Source organism: Eschrichtius robustus, chromosome 13 (genome assembly GCF_028021215.1).
Source record: "Eschrichtius robustus isolate mEscRob2 chromosome 13, mEscRob2.pri, whole genome shotgun sequence".
Lineage (NCBI taxonomy): Eukaryota > Metazoa > Chordata > Mammalia > Artiodactyla > Eschrichtiidae > Eschrichtius > Eschrichtius robustus.
The window spans coordinates 45,917,116-45,942,144 of record NC_090836.1 but is presented as its reverse complement, the minus strand read 5'-3'; the positions used below and the strand labels follow the sequence as shown (position 1 = coordinate 45,942,144).

General features: G+C 39.6%; 1 protein-coding gene across 1 annotated transcript in view; it reads left to right on the top strand.

The window, feature by feature from the left end:
- The first annotated feature begins 13,065 nt into the window (after positions 1–13,065).
- GTSF1 (gametocyte specific factor 1) overlaps positions 13,066–25,029 on the top strand; it is a 36,429-nt gene continuing 24,465 nt past the window's right edge. The window contains exons 1-6 of the mRNA XM_068561957.1: positions 13,066–13,106; positions 17,921–18,021; positions 19,831–19,957; positions 20,397–20,480; positions 20,946–21,009; positions 22,633–22,727. Coding sequence (XP_068418058.1) covers positions 13,091–13,106; positions 17,921–18,021; positions 19,831–19,957; positions 20,397–20,480; positions 20,946–21,009; positions 22,633–22,727 — 487 coding nt within the window. The 5' untranslated portion in view covers positions 13,066–13,090. The remainder of the gene's footprint in view (positions 13,107–17,920; positions 18,022–19,830; positions 19,958–20,396; positions 20,481–20,945; positions 21,010–22,632; positions 22,728–25,029) is intronic.

Below are 25,029 nucleotides of genomic sequence, written 5' to 3'. Positions count from 1 at the left end.
TCCACTAGTGCCCTATATAAAGCTCCACACCAGACAAAAAGTATCAACCACCCCAGGCCCATCCACCTTTATACTTTCCCTCTTTCATATCCCCATCAAGAAAGCCTATGTTATTCTCTCCTGAACCTTAAGCCTATTCACATTTTAGGGCCTAGATTAAATTCCAACTCCTCCAAACTACCCTATTCAATGTCAAACATTATATAACACTGTATTCCTTGTTATATTTTTAAGTATATGTCTCATCTCCCCAACTACATCATAAGCTCCTTAATGACAGGAATTGTATCTAACACTTCTTTATATCTCTCTAGCACAATGATTCTCAAAGTGTGGTCACATTAGCATCACCTGGAAACTTATCAGACATGCAAATTCTCAGGTCCCACCCCAAACCTACTGAATCCAAAACTCTGGGGTAGTATCCAGCACTCTGTTTTAACAAGCCATCCAGGTTAAATTCAATGCTTTCCCAGGTTTGAGAACCACCACTTAAGTACAATGATTCTTAAAGGTGCTTAAGAAACTGAGATCAATCCCTGTCTCCTGAGATTCAGGATTGGCAGGTCTGCAGTGGGGTCTAGAAGTCTGCATTAACAAGTACTCTAGGAGGTTTTGGTGCAAATGTTCCGTTGGACACATATTGAGAAACAATGATCTAGAACACCACCTCTTACACACAACAGCCACTCAATAAATATGCTGATTTATTTGTTGAATTATTAAGACTAAACTGGGAAATAGGCCCCATAAAGAAGAATCAAATTAACTGAGATTAACAAGGGGAAATTAATGACAGACTTTAAATCTTAGAAGACTAGATAAATTTTAGCACTGTAATATTTTTGTCATTCCAAGTTAGGCCTTAACTCCCTAACTCAAGAAAATCAGCTCCCTTTCAAGTTTCTTTCAAGGCAAAAAGCAGAAAGTCCTCAGAAAATTCTAAATCGAACAGAATTGTCTTCATATCTACCTCCTTTCCAATACCTTTTCAAATAAACAAGAAGATGGAATAAAATTTCAAATATCTCTAAGGTAGACTTTGCATTTTCGGAAAACAGAATCTGTCTTCCAGCTTATTTACTGCAATTGAGTCCCTAGAAGGCTATGGGCCTAGCATAAGGTGATAGTGGCCCCAAATATTTGAATTACCTGCTGTTACCAACGATACTCAGGTTCTACTAAAGAGATCTGTGAGGTTTCTATTGGTCTTTCACCTTGATGGAGGAGAATAAAGGGCAGGCAGTAAGACACCAATATCTACGGAGCTGACCAGCAGTATAGCAGCAGCCTCCTTATGGGTTAGTATAGTTCCTATTGGATCTTTCTCACTTGCATTTCTTATCCTCATCCAAAAAATTCTGTTAAAGACACTCCATGCCAAGCCAATCTTATGCTCTGCTGTCCCCTATTATGTACTCACCAGCTTAGTGGGAACCATGTTCTCCGTGTCCTATGTTCATTTTTCATTTCTGCCTTTCTCATTTATGTATGCTTTCCCTCTTGCTGACCCAAATCCCAGTCAATCTTCTGGATCTAGCACAAACAATCCCAAGTCCAGCCCTTGCTGAACTCCTACAGCACTTGGTCTATAGCACATATTTTACACCTAAATTAGTTTTCACCTTTAATTGCCCATTTCATATTATACTGCCACCTCAGCTGAACTGTAAGATTGCTAGAGCCTAGAAACACTTATTTGCCTATACTTGGCATATGGGAAAAGCCTACATTTTGGAATCAGACAGAATTCTGGGTTCAACAGTTGAGTACAGTGGACTGAGCCTTATGACTTAGAGGCTAGGATCCCAGGTTCTAGAGCCAGATAGCTTGAGTTCACATCTGAACTCTATCACTTAGCAGCTTTGATCCAGTGTCCCTGTCTGTAAAATTGAGATGATATTAATAGTCCCTATCTCTTGGGAGTACTGTGTGTGTTAAGTAAGTTACTGCATGTAAAGTGATGACCTGGTTATTTACTATGTACCAGGTACTTTAAGTGCTTGACATGTATTACATCAAACAATAGTAATAATGATACTCAAACACTTGCTAGCTTTTTTTTTTTTCAGAGAAAACAACTGACAGTATTTACTGCCACTGATAAAATACAAACTGTCAAGCAGAAATGACAATTTTGGAAAACTTGTATCCCCTACTATGAGCCTGACAGATTCCCGATACTTAAAGACGTTCCTGATGAAATCAACACTTACTAGCTTTGTAACTTGAAGCTATCTACCACCACTGAGTTGGTTTCCTAATCTATACAATGGCAGTAATCCCTCATACAACTGTGCAAGTAATTATATGACATGGTGTATGTAAATATTTGGCTCAAGACCTGGTACACTGGATTAGGAAGGCCAAATATAAATTTTTGATTTTTTTTAGCATGTAGTGAGCTTATGTTGCTTTCTGTGGAATTCTGTTTGGCACCCCATAAAGAAAAAGGCCAGGTTTAAAGATGAGACTAATCATGCCAACAGGTAATCTCTAGAGAAACTTCACTGGAAACATTATGTGGCAGGTCCTGCTGGAAACTGGAGGAACCCTTCTAAGAGGAGTTTAATTACCCCAGAGCAGGGTCTAGTAACCCTGGCTACAAATCAGAATACCCTGTGGAACTCTTTTAAAGCCACAGTTAGCCAGACCCCATTCGTGAAGATTCTAATCCAACAGTTCTGGAGTGGGGCCAAAGGCTCTGTCACTTTAAAACTACTCAGTGATTCTCATGCACAATCAGGCTTGAGAACCACTTCTCAAGACCTAACTATGACATCAAAAACTTCCAAACCTCTGAGAAACCGAAGAACATATGATGGGAGAAAAGGAATTGAGTAGAAAGTTGCTTCACACCACTTGAACAGAAAGTTGCTTCACATCACTTGACTGAAAGGTACTGTGCTTTCCCTCCCGTCAAACTTCAGCTATTTGCCTTGTTTTACCTTACAGAAGGACTGTTCTCCTGTTCAAGTGACCCTGCCCTTCAGATTCTTGAGAGTCACTGCTTCAAGAATAAGTTCGGTCTAAAAAGCCTTTAGACTAGGTTTAAGTGTCAAGCTAGCATCAAGGTTGGAATACTCTTGCCAAGTCTAACAAATAGTATTAAACCAAACGGCCTCCATTATAGTGTTGGCCTCTCTACGTGGGATATTCAGCTATCAATAATTAGGTGAACGATCCCAGGTCACCAATTCTCGAGGCCTATTCCTGAAGCACTCTTTGTTTATTAAGACCAGCCTTTCAGTCCAATCAAACTTCAAATTTTTCTAGGCTGCTGGCTAAAAATAAGGGTTTGAGGTTATCTAAAGACTACATTTAGGTATTAAAGCTCTTTTTCCATTATCTTTAAGAATCTTCATTGTAAAACAACTATACCCCAATAATAATAAAAAGAAAAAAAGAAGATGAATCTAAAGATAGCTATGCAGTATTGGATTATACTGCGCCTTTATATTCAGGGAGCCAATTCACTTCAGAGTAAGTGTTCACGGCTCTAATATAACCATTAATATGCATTGTAAGCTTTAAAAAAATACCTTGGCTTGTGTTCCTGGAAGGTACCTGAGTTTAAATCCCTAGACTTAATCACCTAAATGCCCTCAGGAAAATCTGACATTTAACAGTCTAGCTCTGTGCCCTTTGTCTATGCCCTAGGCATGATGTAAAGTAGAATTGAAATGGGCTATTCTAGGCACTTTTCTATCCCTACTGCTTATGGCAGTCTGCCTTGATCTTTTTCCCCCTTATCAGACTGTGCTGTCTCTGCTTTGCAGAAATCTCAACTGTAGCTGTTGCCTGGAAACTTGGGAGTCCTTGAAGTGAATGTCTGCGATGCTAAAGACGGCTAGCCATAAGGGAGTGTAGGCCTCCTATTGGTAGTAAAATGAGGCAGATTTGAGACTGTGTATTCTTAGTTCACTTCTAGGAGTCTTCATATGTTAATACCTACAACTTTAGAGATTTCAGATGGGCATTCTCAGATAATTATAAAGTAGCCTGAACTTGAATATGGTAATGTTCATTCTTCCAAATCCCTCTCCCCAAAAGTGTCTTATGCTGACCTATCTGACAAGTAGCATCCTTGTCTGGAAAAGAGCTTAATTTAGACAGGTTTGGCAGAGAGATGGAAGGGGGCAGTGCTGAACAGTAAAAGAACCGGCTGCCCCAGCCCTTGCTTTCTCCAGCACTCAAGCTTATGGTGTTAAACTTCACCTTACCCCAGTACTGTGAGTTTTCCAAGGAATCCTGTTTATTTAACATGCTAATGAAGGGCAAAAAAACCTATCTAAAACAAGCTATATAATATGTACAAATACTAATTTTTGGCCTTCCGAGGCAGATAAGTAGTGAATTTGTCCTATTATCCTATTATCTAACTGGCTAGGCTATTGTTAGTTATCCAAAACTTTCATAGGTAAAACTTGAGACACCAATATCTTTCACACTATTCTTTCTCTGAGAACAAAAAGTAGACCTATGTCAAGATTACTTGATCCTAAACGTCAGTATTTTCTTTGCCAACCAACGGCTCCTGCTATTTAGGCCTCATGGAGCTAGAAGTCTTGGAAATATGTCCTTATGACCCAGAACACAGGATGTCAGCCAGCAGGTTACAGTACCACCTGGCATCATGTAGAAAGGTAAGTTTTCCTGATAACTCTTAAGTCACTGGAGGGAGAAAACTAAGCTCAGAATATAAAAGGTTAAAGACCTTTTAAAAAAAAAAGAACAGGACTTCCCTGGTGGTGCAGTGGTTAAGAATCTACCTGCCAATGCGGGGGACACAGGTTTGAGCCCTGGTCCAGGAAGATCCCACGTGCCGCGGAGCAACTAAGCCCGTGTACTATAACTACTGAGCCTGAACTCTAGAGCCCGCAAGCCACAACTACTGAGCCTGCGTGTCACAACTACTGAAGCCCGCATGCCTAGAGCCCGTGATCCGCAGCAAGAGAAGCCACCGCAGTGAGAAGTCTGTGCACCACAATGAAGAGTAGCCCCCGCTCGCCACAACTAGAGAAAGTCCGGGCACAGCAACGAAGACCCAACGCAGCCAAAAATCAATAAAGAAAGAAAGAAATTTAAAAAAAAAAAAACCAACTTCTGAGTATACATAGCACCTGCAAGTTCTTAATGTTGGAACATGGTATGTCTTCAGCATTTCCAGAAAGGAATGGAGGGTAGAATACAGGCAAAACCTAATAGCCATTTAACAAGAACTTCTTCCTTTTAGAAAAATCCAAAGAAAGTTAAAAGATGGCTAACTGCAAATATAATGCTTGTCATGTGGTCCCAGTCAAAAGGCTCAAAGAACATGAGGCTAACTGTGTCAATAGAACTGCTATAGATAACGGTAAGTTTTTCATTTGGGGGACAGATAAGTGGAGTCGAGTTCTATTGCCCCCCCTCACCCTCCATATTTCATAGCTATGGACACCTTAGCCAAATGAGGAATGAAAAACAAAAAGAAGTTTCCACTCTGCTTCTATAACTTCTGGTCTGCTTTATTTCAAAGCCATTTAATCTTCCAAAGGTTACTTCTCCAAGTTTGGAACCAAGTGAAAAATTTTCTGACGCCGCCAATCAGATTCCTGACCCTGATGTCTGGAATGTAGGTAAGCAAGGGTGAGACAGTGAACACAGTCCTAAGTGAAGGCTTGAACCCTAAGTCCTCTATAGCTAATAAGTACGAAGCCCTGCAGTAATTAGTCTTAATACTCCTCCCACAAAATCCTTCACCAAAGCAATCAAAAGAGTAAATCTGAGAATTTCATCTCTCTCTGGAGAGGCAACCCAGTAAAAAGGAGTCTAATTAAATCTAAATTCACTTATAACAGTTAAAGATTCTTATCTTACCAATACCCAGTCACTTTCCATAGAAGTAATTTTTTACCTGTAATCTGAAAGGTTAGGATCTATCCTATCTCAAGTGATATCCTTTCTCTAAGATGCAGCATGTTATATTGGAGAATTCACTAGCTTTTCAGTCAGATCTAGGTTCAACTATCTGCTCTGGCCTTAAGGGAAGTTACTTCTCAAACCCATCTTCTTCATCCATAAAAGGAATACTATCTACCTCATAAGGTAGATTAATATTAAATAAAGATGTATGTATGTGCTAGGGCAATGCAAGCCCCTTTAACAGATAAAGTCCAAACTGTGTTAATGTCATGATTTAACACAACAGAAGTTCCGTTGTATACAATCCAGTGCAAGTATTCGGTAGGAGTGGTGATTCAAGAACAGAGGCTCTTCGACTTTTGACTGTCACCTCCCACACCTGGCTTCCCAAGCTGCCACAAAAAGAGAATGGAGAAAGTACAGCACCTCTTAACCACCTCAGCCCAGAAGAGAATATTTCTACTCACATCCCATTGGCAAAAACTAGTCACAAGACCATACCTATGTCAGGGAGGCAGGAATGTAGGCCCAGGCAGAGCAGTCACTTCCCAGCAACAGCTATGGAAGGGAGACTCAAATCTCCTGCCAGCTAGCCTTCTCTGCAATAATGTAAAAATGCTTAGTACTTGTGTTACTTCATCCTGATTTCTTTCTTTCTAGATAACACACATCATTCTCCTTCATTTGTCCTTAAGACATTTGCTCCAAAAATGCTGGTTTGTGAAAGGTAAGATAAATCATCCTATAGAAGTTATTGGAATAGAGAGTGGAATACCTTTAATACCTTAGGAGAATGGCCACTAGATCATAGACATGGCAGATGCCTAAGCTTCAATTACAAATTTTAAAAGAGCTGTATTCATGGGCTCTGAGTATTTCCATTCCTTTCCTAAGGCTCCACTTAGGACTTTAATCCATCAAGGACTTGATTACACAAGGTTCTCAATTCTGTGTCAGATTTCCAAGGAAAAAAAACCCCAATTCCTAAAGCTACAAAGGGGAAAGAGCTAGTATACTATACATAGGCAAGGTCCCCAACCACACAAACTTGAAGGGCACAGCCAAGAGCTAGAGGAGCCCTCAGTGGAGTTACCCCCTGGATACACAGTGGGGAGGGAAGGTGCAAAGGAACTATATAAAACAGAAGCTAGCACAAAACCAGTAATTCCTACCCTGACATGCAGTAGCATCAACTATTTTTGTTAAAGTAACTTTAATCTCCTAGAACTGGTTATCTGGACTAATTCTCTGGTTCTGATTTCCAGCTAACTTTCCTCCTTTGGTCATCTTCTACAGCGACTCAAGAGACATAAAAAAAAGAGACTATGGATGATAAACATCCTAACAACCGTAAGTCCTGGAGAAAAGGTAGAATAACTTTTTTAACATCACAGTTTTAACATATATTAACATAGATTTTTATATTAACATAGTTTTAACTAATATCACTAACATCGTATTCTAAATCTTCAAAGATTCTTAGACAAGCTTTTCTTCTTTAAACATTTTCAAAAAATAAAACATAAAAAATAAATAAATAAAAATAAACGTTTCCTATTCAAAGTCCTCCTCCTCTCACAATAGAATGCAGGGAAAGTCCTGATGGCTTTAAATCAGACTGGAGAAAGAGCTGTCTAGAACTCTATTTGAAATGCTATTAACACACATCAAGCTTAGGTCTTCCATAAAAACGCTTGCTATCAAAATGACACTGCCTCAATGTTCTCTTTCTATCCTTAGGTCAGAAGAACTGATCGGGAAGTTGTAGATTAAAGAGCCAGCAGATGGAAGATTTATTAAGTCTTTTTTTAAAACTTTGGGGAAATCTTTACTGTCAAGTTTTAGGTAACAACTCTTGTCACTGTTGGCATCTTAACATGTTTTTATTTATTTAAATAAAGAGTATTTTTCCTATGACAAGCTTCATTTGGTTTTTTATTCTTCCTTGTTGTCATATCCTCATTTTTCAACCAAAGGGCTGGAGGGCTGATTTGCCTATTTCTCTTTGTAGGGGAAATACAGTCACCATGTGGTCTATAATGCTATTCCTTAGTTAGGTTCTTTATCCCCCAACATTTTTCTCCTACCTCCAAGTCATTTACTATATGACCATCATATCAACCTTCTTCAATCAATTCTCCATACGAATCTTCCATGCTTAAAGGATATAGTTTTGGGCTTCCCTGGTGGCGCAGTGGTTAGGAGTCTGCCTGCCAATGCAGGGGACACAGGTTCGTACCCCGGTCTGGGAAGATCCCACGTGCCGCGGAGCGGCTAGGCCCGTGAGCCACAACTACTGAGCCTGCGCGTCTGGAGCCTGTGCTCCGCAACGGGAGAGGCCGCGACAGTGAGAGGCCCGCGCATCACCATGAAGAGTGGCCCCCACTCGCCGCAACTGGAGAAAGCCCTCGCACAGAAACGAAGACCCAAACACAGCCATAAATAAATAAATAAATTTATTTTTTAAAAAAGGATATAGTTTTTATGACAAGCTGAGTTTGAAACATGGCTCCAAATCTACCTTCCTAACTCTGCAGAAGTCAGTTTACACCCATGTTAAATATGTTTTATTCTTTTTCACTCTGTTCATTTTAAAATGTCACCCCTTGCCCTTCAACTATTCAAATCCCTGTTCTAGCTTTTTTTAAGTCCAATTCTTAATCCTCACCTCATTTAAACCTTCCTTGTCTCCGACCTCAACCAAACCACAAACCTTCGTGAAGGAAGGCAGAATCACATACTGCTTTATATTTGCTACCTCATTAGACTAGTGCTGTGCATCTAGGAGAAATTCAAATACTTGGTGCTTAAACTGAACCAAGACCCAATTTAAAACAGGCCAAAATTAGTTCCTCTTAAGCTGTAATTTTTATTGCAGCTAGCTAATCCTTTTAAAATAATGAGTTTGGGGTTTTGCTAGTTGACTGACTAGTTCAGGTATATTTAGACTTAAAGAAGTTTTAGTCAAATGAATATTTTCTGCCCTTAGGAGTCCTATCCCTACCTAAGTATTTTCTAGATCCTTTTCAAACGATCTTTTTTTTTTCTTCTGCTAAAATAGAAGGGAGAACACTAGACACTTTTAGCATCTAGCACATTCCAGTATATTTTGTACAAAGTGGAGGGGGTAGGGGGCTACTGACTTTCTCACTTAGCTTTACATAATATAAACAAGATTTACTTTTATCTCTTGACTAAGACCTTACACATATTTTGATTTTTTTAAATTATACTTTGGTATATTAACACCAGACTATATAAAAACAAAAGGTTGTTTCCCGGGAAAAATGGCCCTAAAAGGTAAAACTGTCTTCCTTTATCATATTTTAGCTGTATGGAACCTTCCCCTAAAAGAGCATGCAGTCTTAACTGGGGGACCATATAATTTTTCCTCCAAACCAGGATACTCTTGAGCTTGAAAGGGGGACAATAATTATCCTGGGATAACAACCAGACAAACCGAGTCAACCACGCTAATAAGTCATCACTTATTAGGCAGGTGTATCATTCAAAACATGGGTGCCAGATTTACTCAAATCTTGCTTTAAGAGGTTTTGAGTCCCTTGGAAAAAGGCACAATAGAATCACTTTTTTTGGTTTCTAACATAACATTTGGTCAAAGCTTCAAAAAGACCAAATTAACTTATGGAAGAATACTTTTTAAAAAAAGCAAGGTTTAAAAATAATTGCCTCAAAGCTTGCCTAGATTCCCCAAAGTCCTAACTATTCCCCCAGGCTCCCATAACAGGTGGCTTATGTCTCCTTTTAACCCCCTTTCATTCTGATTTATTACTATTAAACTATAATATGCTTTAGGAGAGGCATGATCTTACTATGTACTAGTCCTATGCCCATACAAAATCAAAGCTGCTGAATGTGGAGAATCTATACTTTATACCCATGGTGTAGTAAAAGAGATTCAGTACTCTGGGCTAAATGTTTATACTGAAAAAAAATCAACCTTTCAAAACCCTTGGTAACCAGGTTCACTCATCTTCACAGAAAAGTTCTATCAAGGTGATTTAAATTATGTTTGTGTAACAGTAATAAGACTTTCTGGCTATAAAGTTTCATCCCTAAAATCAGGTTTTAGGGTTTCTACTCCTACTTTCACAGTATGAACTATGGGGAAAAAATTGCTAAGGACCATTACTCATGTCCTAGATACGTACCAAAACATATCTCATTGGTTCCGCATCTTTTATCCTTTTGTTGGTCCATACTTTATGGGCCTTTTTGTTCAGGCTTTCCAAGCAGCTGTGGTATAAAAAAGGGAAAGAAAACAACCTCAAATATTTTAGTCTCTTCTTCCCACGTATTCTCTTACAAGACAGATGATGTCTTACAGTTGCTGCAGCCCCTGACAAAATATACCTGTGCTCTCAAGTCAAATAATCAAGTATCTACTAAGTTTGGGACACTATGTTAAGAACTATAGTAGGGGGCTTCCGGGGGCTTCCGGGGGCTTCCCGGGGCTTCCCTGGTGGCGCAGTGGTTAAGAATCCGCCTGCCAATGCAGGGCACACGGGTTCGAGCCCTGGTCTGGGAAGATCCCACATGCCGCGGAGTGGCTAGGCCCGTGAGCCACAACTACTGAGCCTGCACGTCTGGAGCCTGTGCTCCGCAACAAGAGAGGCCACGACAGTGAGAGGCCCGCGCACCGCGATGAAGAGTGGCCCCAGCTCGCCGCAACTAGAGGAAGCCCTCGCACAGAAACGAAGACCCGTCCTTGGTGATTCGTTTTGGGGGGTTGGCGTGGGGGGGGGGGGGGAAGGGGGGGAAGGGGGGGCCTGTTGTGTCTGCTTATCACCTTTTCAATTTTCCTCTTCCTTCCAGTCAAAATCTAAATTATCTTTCTCTCTGGACAACTTCCACAAACAAGGCTTCGTTCTCACCAGTACCCATCCATCGACCCCTAACGAGTCCCGGCCCTCCTCGAGCGCCCAGGTCTCAGCACTCGTTCTCCTTTCTAAGATGGCGACCCCAGAGCCCGGCAGGGCAGCGCGAGTTCCACCCACGCAAGGCCACGGTAATTCCGTGGGCAAGAGGACGACGGCCCAAGGTGGGGGGGCAGGGGTGGGAGAGCCGAGGAAGGAGGGCCGAGGAGACCCTCTGCGGAGCCCGCGCCTCGCTCGGTCAGAACCCCGCCTCCGTCACAGGAAGTGGGAGCCCCACCCCTAACGTCAGGGGCCGGAAGTGAGCGTTGCTGGGCACGGGCGTGGGGTGAAGGCGAGTGTGACCAGAGTGTGTCTCGGCCGAGGTAGGAATGACGCGCGGGCCCCGGCTTGGGGCCTCCAAAGACCTCACCTTTAGTGGGCTGGGATACCTTCACCTTCTAGTATCTTCCCTTTTCTGCCCAGAGCTTTCGGCCTCGTGGGTTCTCAGCGCGGTTGTTTTGGCAACCGGTGGTGCTGCCGCTGCTTCGTCCCCTCGAGGTCCTCCCTGGCTCCTGTGTCTCCATTCTTTTAAGTTAACCATCTTCCCCACCTTCTCCTGTTTAGTCCCATTGTTTAAATCGACTCTGACTGTTTTGTTTAAAGGAAGAAAAATGATGGTTTTACCGAGACCCCAGCTCAGTTAAGAGTGTAACCAGTTGCTTCAGGCTGCAACCAGCCCCCAAGCTTGACTGCTGAGTGTCATTTGTCCATTACACCGCTGTCTAGTACTAGGGAAAACGTAAAAGACTCACTTGTTAACAGTTTAATACGGAAGATACTTAGATGGACAGGGCTGAATGATGAGGCTATAGGTTCCAGTGCCCTTAATCTTGTGTAATTCAGTCTTTTTGCCCCCAAAGGATAGGATGGCTCCCTACAAGTTGCTGAATCTGGCACTGATCGCTCCTTTAAAGGACTTAAAATCAAGAAACATATTGCTTGATTCTTTCTTCCAATTCTCTTTTATTTTTGTTGAAAAAGTATAAAGTTACTATGTGTAACATGTCAAAAGGAATGTCAGAATTTCTTAATCCAGACATGAAAAATATTTTTTATGACAGTTTCACCGATGATTGTCATTTACAAATGAGCTCTGCAGCAAATTACTAAACGAGTTCCAGCTGATCACTTGTATTTCCTATCATAGGTTCCAAGGCTGCTTATGTCATAGAATGGGGGGAAGGGGTGTGGAATTGTATGAGGAGGCAAAGGAGAGCTGGCTCTAGAGGCAATAGATGTAAACCTAGCCAGTTTTCAGAAGTTTCCTATGGAGATGGTTTTATATAAATTTAGTCTTTTCCATAATGATAAGTTTATTTAATCACAGAGCTCAATAGGGGGGAATCTCAGGTGGAAGAGGACTGAAACTAAAAAAACATTTGTCTTTTAATCTTCCACATTTCTGCTACAGACTTGTTCTTTTATGACTGTCAACTATAAAATGGACAGTTCTCGAGTCCTAACATTCAGAAGTTTTTCCTCAATGCATAGAGGGAATGAGTATTAACTGGAGAGATTTAAATTACCAAGTCTATCCATTTTAGCATAGGAGATTTGGGGAGGTGGGTAAAGCATCACTGGAAAAAGTATGGTACTTCCTAATCATGTTTAAGAAAAGTCGTAGAAATAGTAAACTAGAACGTCTCTGGACATATTGGATGGATTGAGTGTATAGTCTGACACAGGCTTCCAGCATCCCCAGGTCCCCGGGGGAGAAGCAAGACTGGCAGCCTGCCCATCCTGTATTTTTGAGGACTTGAGAGGAGAGCTTTAAAATAGTACCCTTTTCCTTTGTTTATCCTGAAGTTTAAATAACAGTATTCTTGTGGGCTTGACTTGCCCCCTCTAATGTTAAATAGCATCAAACCCTAATAGATGGTAAACAGTGACAGGGTGTTGTAATGGCACTTAAAATAGACTGACATCTTATCACCTGAATACAGTTTTAGTAGTCATATTTGGTTTTTCTAAACTGTGAGCCCTAGAATTTATTCCAAGAGTGTGAATTGGGCAATGATGTTAAAATGGTTCAAAGTAGTAAAGAATGCCTTCAAGGGGAGAAACTTATTGAGGGGGAGGGAGATGCTATAAGGGTTTTTTATATTGAACTTGGGTGACTTCAATTCTAGTTTGAATCCAAGTTTGACTCCACTTCTTAGGGCTACTTTTGATACATTTCATTTCTGATTCCCTGATCCACTGCTTTTTTTTCCCCCCCAGCACTTGGATTTGGCTCCTTCATTTCCAACATGGAAGACACTTACAGTACGTACTTCTTGTTGCTTTTAGAAAATAAGTTAAATTACTAACATGTAGTTTTCTGTCTGACAAGACTTTTACTGTGTTGGGAAAGATTCACTTTTCTCGCTAGACTGCTGAGAAGAAAAGGTCTCCCCAGAGACTGTTTTAGTAATGTAGAGAAATGTCCAAATTTGAAATACGACACTTGAAATTTAAAGAAAGAAGTATGAGAAGTCATCAAGCTTTGAGAAAGCTGTGGTTGGGACACCACACCATAGTGTGTTTAACACCATAGTGTTTAACACCATAGTGTTAAACTATATTTTTATTAAATGAAGCATTTTCATTCCTCAGGACTTCAGTTTCTCCTGTTAATGACACAGGGATAGTCATTAACTAACTAACTGGTTTCTTTCTATTTTGTGGGATAATATGATATACATAATGTTGATGTACACTGCGTTTTTAGACTTAAAGAAATCCTAGGGAGGATTCTTGTTTCTCAAGTGATCCAGGAATCTAGATGGCCCAACAAATCAAATGGGAACCAGGAGACCTAGGATCATACAAGTGTAGCACCAAAAGAGACCTGAAAAATCATTTCATTCAACGTTCGAATTTTACAACTGAGAAAACAGAACCTAGATTAATTGATTTGTCCTAAAGTTACGTAGTTAGTTGGGGACAGAGTCAGAACCAGAGTCTTATATGTTGTTTGTATGTAGTGCCCTACTTGCTACTACAAAGCACCATGGTTTCTAGACCCTGACCAAGTCTGAGGAACATCTGAGTGGATGAAACTCGTCAACAGGGCCTCCTTTGTCTCCTACTTTCTGTCTTGTTCAGAATCTCTATAATTAATAAGTTCTAACTAAAGGGTATTTTAGTCCCATTCTACCTTCAAGGAAGAGTCCAATAGAATCTTTATCACCAACATGTAGAAACTACATGGAAACAATCTTTATTAAATATCTACAATAGAGATTCTTAAACTTTAGCATGCAGCAGAATCACCTGGGAGGCTTGTTAAAACACAGGTTGCTGGACCCCACCCCCAAAATTTTTGATTCAGAAGGTCTGGGACCCAAGAACTTGCATTTCTAACATGTTCCCAGGTGATGATGCTAATCTGAGGACCATACTTTGAGAATAATGGATCTGATTCTCCTTGATCTTCCGTAGGGCTTCCTCCTTCACCCCCTTAATTTTTCTAAAAATATGTTAATTAAAATCTGAGATTTCCATGTGAGATAGATATGAGAGATTTATATTTATTTATTCTTGGAAGCTTACTACTCTATTAAATTAGAAAGCAACATCTCCCCTTTATATCTCTATTCATTACTTTTGTCAGTGGTGATTTTTTTTTTTCTTAGAAAAATATCACCTGGTTCTTTTAATTACTGTGTTGCTACATAACGGAAACTTTTTTACATAGTGATAATCAGTAGATGTTTGTTAAAGAAAGAAGGAAATGGTGAATTTTGCTGTATGTTTACAATTTTATTTAAGTTTTGTGATTAAGTTTAATAAATAAGTTGGCTTGTGAAGAATCAACTCCTTTAAGTCTATAGCATTTCTGTTTATCTATGTCTTTCTTAATAAAGCTTCTTTGTTTTAAGACTTAAAAAAAAGAAAAAAAAAAGAAAAATATCACCTGGAAGTAGGTTAGAAATGCACAGCCTCAGGCCTCATCTCAAACCTGCTGAATCAGAATCTGTATTTTAACACAGTCCCCAAGTGATTTAAGATTTAACACCAGGAATCATGTTAAAGTGAGAAACAGTGCTTTAGAATATGTTTGACCTTTTTCCCAAAGTGACCTAAAACTCTAACGTTAATCTGATAGATTCCTGAAGATCTCCAGCTTCTTCTGTCTTTGGGCGGTAGCTCTTAGCTGATGATACTCTCGTCAAGTCTAGTTCCTTATTTCCGTGAAGTTTCCTCCATTTCTCACCATGGGTTCTGGGCCCTATGCAAGTGTGAGGAACATCTGAGTCTACTCTCTTGGAGGAAGGTTGTCCAGAGGGCCTGCTTTGTTTTCCAAATTAAGTTATATTCCCAGAAAGCCACTCAAGATTTTTGCTGAGCAGTTCGATAGTATTCATTACAACTTTAAATGCATATATACTTCGTGTAGCACTCTTAGGTATCTGCCCAAGGGAAATACTCGTACAAAGCACAAAGAAGTATATGTTAGATTGCTAGTCACAGCATTGTATATAATAGTAAAAAACTGGAAACAACTTAAATGTCTATCTGTAAGGGAACTGATTAAGAATCTATGGTACATCCGTATGCAGCAGTGAAACATTTCTTAACATACTGACATAGAAGGAGCTCTAAGATAAGTTAAAAGAAAGCAAATGGCAAAATAGGTACAGGAAATCTTGTCACAGGCTACACTGTGGATGAACTTTGAGGACATTGTGGGAAGTGAAACAAATCAGTCACAAAAAGACATACCATATGATTTCACATATATGAAGTGTCTAGAATAGTGAAACATAGAAACAAAAAGTAGAATAGTGGTTGCCAGGGTTTACAGGGAGGAGGAAATGGGAGTTATTTAATGGGTATAGAGTTTCAGTTTTGCAAGATGAAAATTTCTGGAGGTTGGTTGCACAACAGTGTGAATATACTTAACACCACTGAACTGTATACTTTAAAATGGTTAAGATAAATTTTACGTTATGTGTATCTTATTACCGTTAAAAATTTTTAATTAAAAATAAAATTTTAATCTAAAAAACCAGTTTAGAGCTGACCTAAGTTATCAGAGACCAAAAAGTAAAGCACTTTGATAGGAAGCTATCATTATCAACTCTGATGAATACCACTGTATGGGCAGTAAAATGTGTATGAATCATAAAGTACGTCCAGTCTGTCAGCTGCTGACATGGCCTATCATTTGCTAGTGATGGAATGGATTAAATGAAGGAAAACTAACAAGAATTTCATCTGTAAACTCTTCCTGGAGCTTCAGAAATATGAAAAGATTGCTGGTCAGGATGAGCCTGGCTGGCATAATAAGCCTGCTTGTCCTTTAAGACTTTTCGTTCCTATTCATTCTGTCCTTCAAGTCACCTTTCTGGCTCATTTGCATCACCATCATGGTTAGCAATTTATCCCATGTTTACCACTCTTCCAGTGAAGCTGTCTGTTTCAATTCCCCACTAGCTTCTGATTTTCATAGCAGTCTCCTGGTTTATAAGCTTCTTATCAAATGTGAATTGTTTATCTTATTTCACTTTTATTATTGCCTTCAGTGTGGTGGCAACAGCATTTTATTAGGTTGCCTCTTGTCCTCATAATATATTCAGAATGTGCTTAACCATTTAATTTCCCTTCTTTAACCAGGCTTCTTAAAATTTGGGGCTCAGTCTGGACATTTTGCAGAACGTAAGAATAGTTTTGCACGTTCAGAGAAACTTCTCTAGTTTCTATTCACACTATTGAAATGGTCCCTAAAAGTATAGTCTTCTAAGGGTACTTTTAAATAGCGTGATATAGGTTAGGGGCTTTCTTTCACACAGCAGCCCCGTTAAGGTGTCTGCAGTTGTCTTAACTTAAGGTTCTCTTTTTGCAGATTATTCTACTTTTTTATCTGGCCAATTTGATAATCACTAGGTTAAAGAATTCTCTGTCTTTTTCTCATTATGTTCCAAAATATGAAAAGTAAAACCACCGATCTGGTAAAGGTATTGGTTTCATTTGAGAGGTAACTAGATTAACCGAGATCAGGAACTACTTATAGAAGTACATTAAAGCAGACAGACGAAAAAGAAATCTATCAATGAATATTTCTCAAGCTTCCATAGAATGTATAACTGATATAGAGCAATGCTTACCAACTTTTTTCATGTCATAGCATACTAGTAAATAGACAGGGATGCTAGTGTAGGGGATTCACTACCCTCAACTTACCTAGGACTGGTTGGGGGATAGGGGACACGTGTGCAGTGGACCCGCACAGCAGTGTATCAGTACACTGTCCATTCCAACTTTCAACATACTGGCTGGGAAGCTCTGGTTGAACTAGCTAGAGATAAGAATGACCCTGAATTAGCACTTTTTTTTCTTTTTGGCTGCGTTGGGTCTTCATTGCTGCGCGTGGGCTTTCTCTAGTTGCGGCGAGCAGGGGCTACTCTTCGTTGCGGTGCGCGGGCCTCTCATTGCGGTGGCTTCTCGTTGTGGAGCACGGACTCTAGGCACACGGGCTTCAGTAATTGCAGCACTCGGGCTCAGTAGTGGTGGCACGCAGGCCCTAGAGCACGTGGGCTTCAGTAGTTTTGGCATGCGGGCTCAGTAGTTGTGGCTCGCAGGCTCTAGAGCGCAGGTTCGGTAGTTGTGGTGCACGGGCTTAGTTGCTCTGTGGCACGTGGGATCTTCCCGGACCAGGGCTCGAACTCGTGTCCTCTGCACCGGCAGACAGACTCTTAACCACTGCGCCACCACGGAAGTCCTATGACCCTGAATTAGCACTTTTAGAAAAGGAAAAGATGTTTCATTTAATTTTTTTGTTTATAATAAGGATAACCAACAATGAAAACAACAATATTTATGTACAACCAAATCTGAACTAGGACCCCACCCCATGATTGCTGGTTTTGCTGGACTTAATGAAGATTCGATGATAATGCAGTTTTATCTTCTCACAGTTACATTTTTATTTTCAGATGTTTAGTCACCCTTTTAAAAAAAAAATTCCAAGCCGTCGTTAGACTGTCTTGTTCAACTCTTACAGATTCTGTTGAAAAAATCCAATGTGCCGTGGATGCTGAAGTTTTACAAGGGCCTGTTAAGCTTTATACTTACCCTATTATTCTCTCTTTCAGTCGATACCCTGGACCCTGAAAAGCTGTTACAATGCCCCTATGATAAAAACCACCAGATCAGGGCCTGCAGGTTTCCTTATCATCTTATCAAGTGCAGAAAGGTAGGGTATTATTTTCTTAATTTGCCCTGTGATGCCCTCCTGAGTTCTTTTTAAAAGCCAAATTTTGTAAATATCAAATAATTTTAACATAAATGTTTTAACTGAATGCCAGAATTGCTTTGGGTTAAATACCAATATTTATAGAAAAGAATTTGTTTATTTCTTGGATATGTAAGTTTTTTCTTGTTTTGGTTTTTCCCCCCCACTAGTGACAGAGCACCCTTCATAAACAGCTTCTCTAGAGTCTTCGCAGCCTTTGTAAAACAGAGGAAACACTAATTTTTGCTAGCAGTGAGAAATCCCTCTTGCCTTGTGAATTTGATGTGTTCATTGTCCTGATAAGGATTGAGTATTGTAATACATTTATTTCTGATTTTTTTGTTTGTTTGTTTAGAAATTTTAGAGAAGTTGAACAGCTAGAGGTTAACCCAAGAAAAGATCATTCCTAAAAATAACTGTTTCTCCAAGTTTCAACAGTAAGCATCTTTGGGGGAAAAAAAAACAGCTCAAAGATTTTTTTTTCTCTGGTCACCCTTTTGTAGACTTAGCTGATGTAAGCTAGTTTAATGCTGATATATTAATTGAGGCAGTTTGAAAGGATTGTTAGAATATAGATGTCAGATACAGAGGCCAAAGTTCTGCCAGGATTTATGCTTGGAAAACAATTTTGGTATTTAATCTAAATCTGCATACAATTCAAGTATGCATTAACATTCTTCAAAGGATGTTTCTCTTGCAGTCCTGGAGACATGATTATAATGCCATTGTTGATTATTTCTCAGCTCCTTTTAATCTCTAGAGCAAGAATTCCTTAAGGTTGAACCTGGGCAATATGGACTAGCAAATACTACCACAACTTCCTCCCCTAGGCTCTCAAAAATGTTCCAAAGATAAAGGTTGGGAAAGGGATCCAAGTGGTAAAAAGACATTGTCATAACTCCCCTATTCTAATGCTCTTAATCTTCAGCTACAAAACCTTTGCATTCGATTGCCTGATATCCCTTACAAAAATCATGGAGATACCTGCCCTCACAATTTTCTCCATCCCCTATTTTTTTCCACCCTTCTCCCCACTTTACATTATTTTTACTTTTTTGAGTATCATTTATGATATATCTTTTGCTTCTCCTAATAAATTTCTTAATTGCTGGTAAACTTACCATAGGATTTGGGTGATATTAAACATTTTGTTTTGTTTTCTTGTTTTGTATTAAAATAAGGAACTTGGTCAGCAGAGTTCTCTATCATTTGGGCTTTTCCTTAGTGAAATAGCTGAAATAAAGGTCAAATTGTTCAGAGCCTCATTTCAGGCATCATTACTTTAAATAAGCGTTCCTGTGTTAATCTGAAAAATCATTGGGTTTGCCTCTTCTGCAGCTCCCTTCCAACAGCTGTTTTCCTGCACTATTGTACTGCAGTAGCAGGGGCACTACTGCAATGCAGACTAAGTGTGTTTTATTGTTGCTGTTCATCCTGAATATCAGCTTTCAAAGACGTCCAGAGAGCTCTACCATTACAGGCTGTGCCGCCTGAATCTTGTGACCCTGAGAAGTAAACGGGGTGAAGATATGTTTCAAATACCCCATCCTAAATTCACTGTTTACTTCCATATAAGCCACTTTAACCCCAGTATCTGTGTTGTCAGTCTTTATAATCATAACAAAGAGGCTTAGCTTTTGATGATTCTGAGGTAATGTCTCTATGGTCCATATGAGTGATAAATAATTCCCTCTTAATGTTCTACTATGAGTTTACCTACCAAGTTAAGCCACAAGTTTATTGACGGACCCCTTTAATTTTTTTTCACAGAATCATCCTGACGTCGCAGACAAACTGGCTACTTGTCCCTTCAATGCTCGCCATCAGGTTCCTCGGGCTGAAATCAGTCATCATATCTCAAGCTGTGATGACAAAAGCTGTATCGAGCAGGATGTAGGTAAGACTGACTAGCTAAATGTTTCTGTGTTGGAGGTTAGCCCCTTCAAATTTATATGATGCTACGTTATCACCTTGATTTTGGCTTTCATCATTTCAGAAGAACAGTGGTTTTCTGCCTTTGAGATTTTTATTTTAGCAGCAAAAGGTTGTCAGGTGGTGTTTGTCAGACTGCTTTCTCTTCTGAACAACCTGATTTCATTTTACTAATAATTCATCTAAAAATGAAAATTCTTTTATTACCATAAATATGGCAAACATCTTTGTTTCTGCTTCTCTTTCTTGTCTTCTGTTGGCAAGGGGATAAGACCTCTCTGTTTAGCTTTCATCCCGTCCATTTTTCAGAAACAAAGACCCTGCAACCTTTTAAGCCACTAACCCCTTTAAACAATAACTTGGCAGTGTTCCCTTGTTAAGTCAGAATCTCTATTGTCTTGCAGTCAGCCAAACCAGGAACCTCGGACAAGAGACTCTGACTGAGAGCACATGGCAGTGCCCTCCTTGCGATGAAGACTGGGATAAAGGTGAAGTGCTCCTACATCTTTTTCTTCACAATGTCAAAATCTCAAGTCATTTGCTTTAGATAGAAGGAAGATTTTCCTTTTTTATGAACATACCATGTTGTTCAGAATGACTTGTTATTTTTACTGGGCCCCAATACAAGCACATTTGTCTCTCTGTGCAGACACGTGGAACAGCCTATCCCTCTTGATTGGAAAAAGCACTTCTTTACATCTGTTTTTTTCCATAAATTGTGTTGTACCATCTGTGTTTGGTTGCTGCTAGGCACATTTATTATTATTTATGTCACTTGTGTTTATATCCTTCAATTAAATTCTTGCTACTCTGTCACTTAAGCCAGGTACTTGATCAGTTATTACTTGCTTCTCTAAACTTATGTTTATTATTTCTCATCTTACAAATTCGACTAGCATGAATTGGTGTTTTACCTAGTAGTACCACAAACCATGTTTTGCTTCCTTTGGCAGATTTGTGGGAACAGACCAGCACCCCATTTGTCTGGGGCGCAGCCACCTACTGTGGCAACAACAGGTAAATGAAAGGGCCTCATTCCCACCTCTTCCTCCCAGAATCACAGTGCTCTGTTACCAATAGAAGCCACCAAAGCATGTATGGACCTCTTTCCTTGATGATGTTACTTGGTGGTAATTTAGTCTAGATATAGTTTTGGAGGGGTTTTTTCCTTATTTATTCCTTGATTCATAAAAAGGTCACATGCTTTGTGTTAATTACCGCGGGAACACAAAAATACTAGCTTATAGTCTAGTAAGGGAGACAGTGGCGCCAGCTATTCTTATGTCTTAGTTGGAGTTTTTGCTAAGTTCACATTATTTTAATGCTTTGAAAAAATTCTCTAGCTATACCACATGTATCATTTTTACTCTGGGTAACTAGTGTCTAAGGAAAAAGTAATCTTAAAAGTTCTATTTTTTTTAATAAATTTATTTTTTTTATTTATTATTTTTGGCTGCGTTGGGTCTTCGTTGCTGTGTGCGGTCTTTCTCTAGTTGCAGCGAGTGGGGGCTACTCTTTGTTGCGGTGCACGGGCTTCTCATTGCAGTGGCTTCTCTTGTTGCAGAGCACAGGCTCTAGGCGCGTGGGCTTCAGTAGTTGTGGCTCACGGGCTTCAGTAGTTGTGGCACACAGGCTCAGTAGTTGTGGCTTGCAGGCTCTAGGGCGCAGGCTCAGTAGCTGTGGCGCACGGGCTTAGTTGCTCCGCGGCATGTGGGATCTTCCTGGACGAGGGCTCAAACCCGTGTCCCCTGCATTGGCAGGTGGATTCTTAACCACTGCGCCACCAGGGAAGCCCAAAAGTTCTTGATTTGAGATTGGGCAATCCATAATACCAAATGGGTAGGAAAGAAAACGCATCTCTTCTTCCCACTGATTTTGTATCTAATTTAAATCTCTACGATTTTTCATTACTACTTGATCTTCAAACCTTAAAAGATCATGTTTCAAATTCCCTGGCAGTCCAGTGGTTAGGACTCCGTGCTTTCACTGACGAGGGCACAGGTTCAATCCCTGGTTGGGGAACTAAGATCCCATAAACTGCACAGCGTGGCACAAAAAAAAAAGATCATGTTTCAAACCCAAATGAGATTATTTCTGGATTAGAAAATGAAGGAATTAGATGCTAGACTTCATTTTTTTCCTCAAATAGAACACTTACCAATATTTATTTTTTAGCTCCTGAAGTCAGTTAGTTATAATAAATGTATCTTAGTCTGTCTTGCACTGAGATAGAAAAACTTAAAGATGAATTCCATTGGTACAATTTTAATTTTATCTCCGTTCTGTGAGATTTGTTGCCTTTAGTTTGGTTGTCTTGGCATTTTGTTTTATCTCTTTTATCTATTGAGTTCATGAGCCTGTCATACAACTGAACAGTAGATGGCGTTGCTGTTTATCTCAATTTCTGGAAAATGAAAATGGTTAGACCCATCTTAATGCCTGTACAGAAGAGTGAGCTTTCCAGAGAAGCTGGTAATCATTCTCATTGTGAGAATGTTTTGATGGAAATGTGTTTACATTTCAGAATGTAGGTTGTTGTTTTCCCCCAAATTACAAAAAACGCATTTTGATTATCTTGTGTGTGCCTGCCTGAAGAATACAGATATGCTGACATAGTCAAATTCATCTTTCTTTCTGAAGCCCCGCAAGCAACATAGTTATGGAACATAAGAGTAACCTGGCTTCAGGCATGCGTGTTCCCAAGTCTCTGCCATATGTTCTGCCATGGAAAAACAGTAAGTGAAATAGAGGCAAAATGCATTTACTCGGTTTGTTGTGCTAAATACAGTTGGTCTTGATTATTCAAGGACATGTTCAGTCTGAACACCTTGTACCCACATGACCCTGACAGTGAGTGCCTCCTTAAATTTTGCACCCCAAGCACCTTACTCACTTCCCCCTACTCCTGGTTAGTAGCAGGAAAGGACAAGATCACAGAAGCATAAAGAATATTTTCAAGATGGGGTGACCACTGACATCGAATACCATGGGTAAATTTGGGAACCAGTAAAAAGGCTATTGATTTTGGCTAGGAGGAAATCATCCCCAATTCTCAAGGCATAATATTGATAGGGAATTGGGATTAGAAATTGGATTGCAGGGGCCTAAAAGGTAATGGGTAGAGACAAAATGAAAGTAATAAGTCGTAAGAACCAGCATAAGAATGGTATTCAGATGTGTTTCCTAGGCTTCAGAGACCATGCTGAGTAAACAGGTGTGAAATTCATGTCATACCACCCTAGTGAAGAAATTCCTACATATGGTACACCCAAGATACTGTCATTTTTATTTAATACAAACTTTCTTTTCCTAATGTCGCCCCCAAATTCAGATTCTCTTGATTTCAGTTTTTGTTACTGTTTGAGCTAATTTTTAGATGGCTAGAGGATGCCCTTTAAAACATTTCCCTTTGGATACTTGCATTTCTCCAAAAATGAGATCACCAAATCATATGCCATAAGGCTTGATAGGTAGAGGACTGTTTCCTTTTTCCATGCTCTTGAGTGGAATCCAATTGCTAATTTTAAATTCTTCTACTTTTATATTGTAATTCCATATACCCCAGGAATAAGTCATTCGTGTTTAGTAAGAATAGGGGATGGAGTGGTTTTCAATTGACATGACGTATTTATTTTGAAATATTTCTACTCCGTAGATGGAAATGCACAGTAACTGAGTATCTATCTCAAGTAAGTATTTCAGTTTTATTTCACTATTTTTTTTTCCAGGTGGTAGTAAGATTTAACTGGACATAAAGCAATTTGGGTCCAATTTTCTTTCAGATTATGGTACCAAATTAAAGCTTTGTATGTGCCTGTGTTTTTAAGTATATAGCCTCTATTATGGCTTTACACGCTAATGAATAGGCATTTAGTTAAATTAGAATTCTGTTACATGCCAAGTTGCTTTCCCTAATGTTAGTACGCACTGCCTCTTTCCTTTTTCTTTTTTTTTTAATCAAAGTTGCATTCTAGATCTATCATGCCTTTTTAATGGACTGAGATTAATCAAACAACTGTGCTTCACTGCTCTGCAGTTCTTTCCCTGTGCAGTACAGTTTAATGCTCATCAAAAAATTCATACCCCTTTGAACGAGAACTTTAAAGTTTGGGTCTCTAAGAGTCTCTCACTGTTGATCTTATCTGAATATTTGATTTAGCAGAACCTCACAAAATATATATAAAGAGTCCATAAATCTTTTAGTTTTCACAGATGAAGCCTTTCTTTGAGGTCACCCTGTGTACCCATAGCAGAGCCAGGTTTGATGCTTCAAATGCTGTCTTGGCTGAGGCTGCCCAGCCACACTGCTTCTGGCAGAAGGAATATTGTTGGGCTGGGAATGGGGTGATAATCCCCACTGTCTTGCAGGTAGTAGGCCTTCAGTGAATATTTAGTGAATGAATGAGTAATTGGCCTGTTGCCTTCTAGTCCATTTACTTTCTCTGGACAGTGAAGTAGATGGATCTTCTGCGAGTTAGGGTTCATTTTAGTACCAGAACTGATGTTTCTTCTGGTAAGAAGCAGAAAAGAGATTCTAAAAGCAAACACCCCTTAGCTATGAACAATAATATTTATCAGTTGCTTGTAGGTACTGGCCATTTTTCTTGGTAGGTTCTGACATCAAGTTATTAAATATATCTGGAAGCCAGAAAATTGGATTTGATCCCAGAAGGGAAAGACACAACTGCACTGGGGTGTGTCAAGAAAGCATACACAGACATGGGTAAATGGTGAACTTTGAATCCTTCTCTGACACACTTCATGAGAGCTTGGTGTTCATAGAGTGTGGATAGTTACCTAGTAAAAATGGCTACTCTACGGTGAAAGCCTAGGAGAAACTTCTCTCTATCACTTAAGACTAAACATTTTTCTGCTTTGGAACTTAACTCTTTGCTAATAAACTCCTTACACACTGATAATTTTTTTTTTCTATGTAACCCCTGAGGAATAAGGAAAAAAAAATAGGTACGAATCCTTTAAAGACCTTCTTATCTTCTTATCCCCTTAATAAAAATAAAGCATCATTTTTTGAATGCC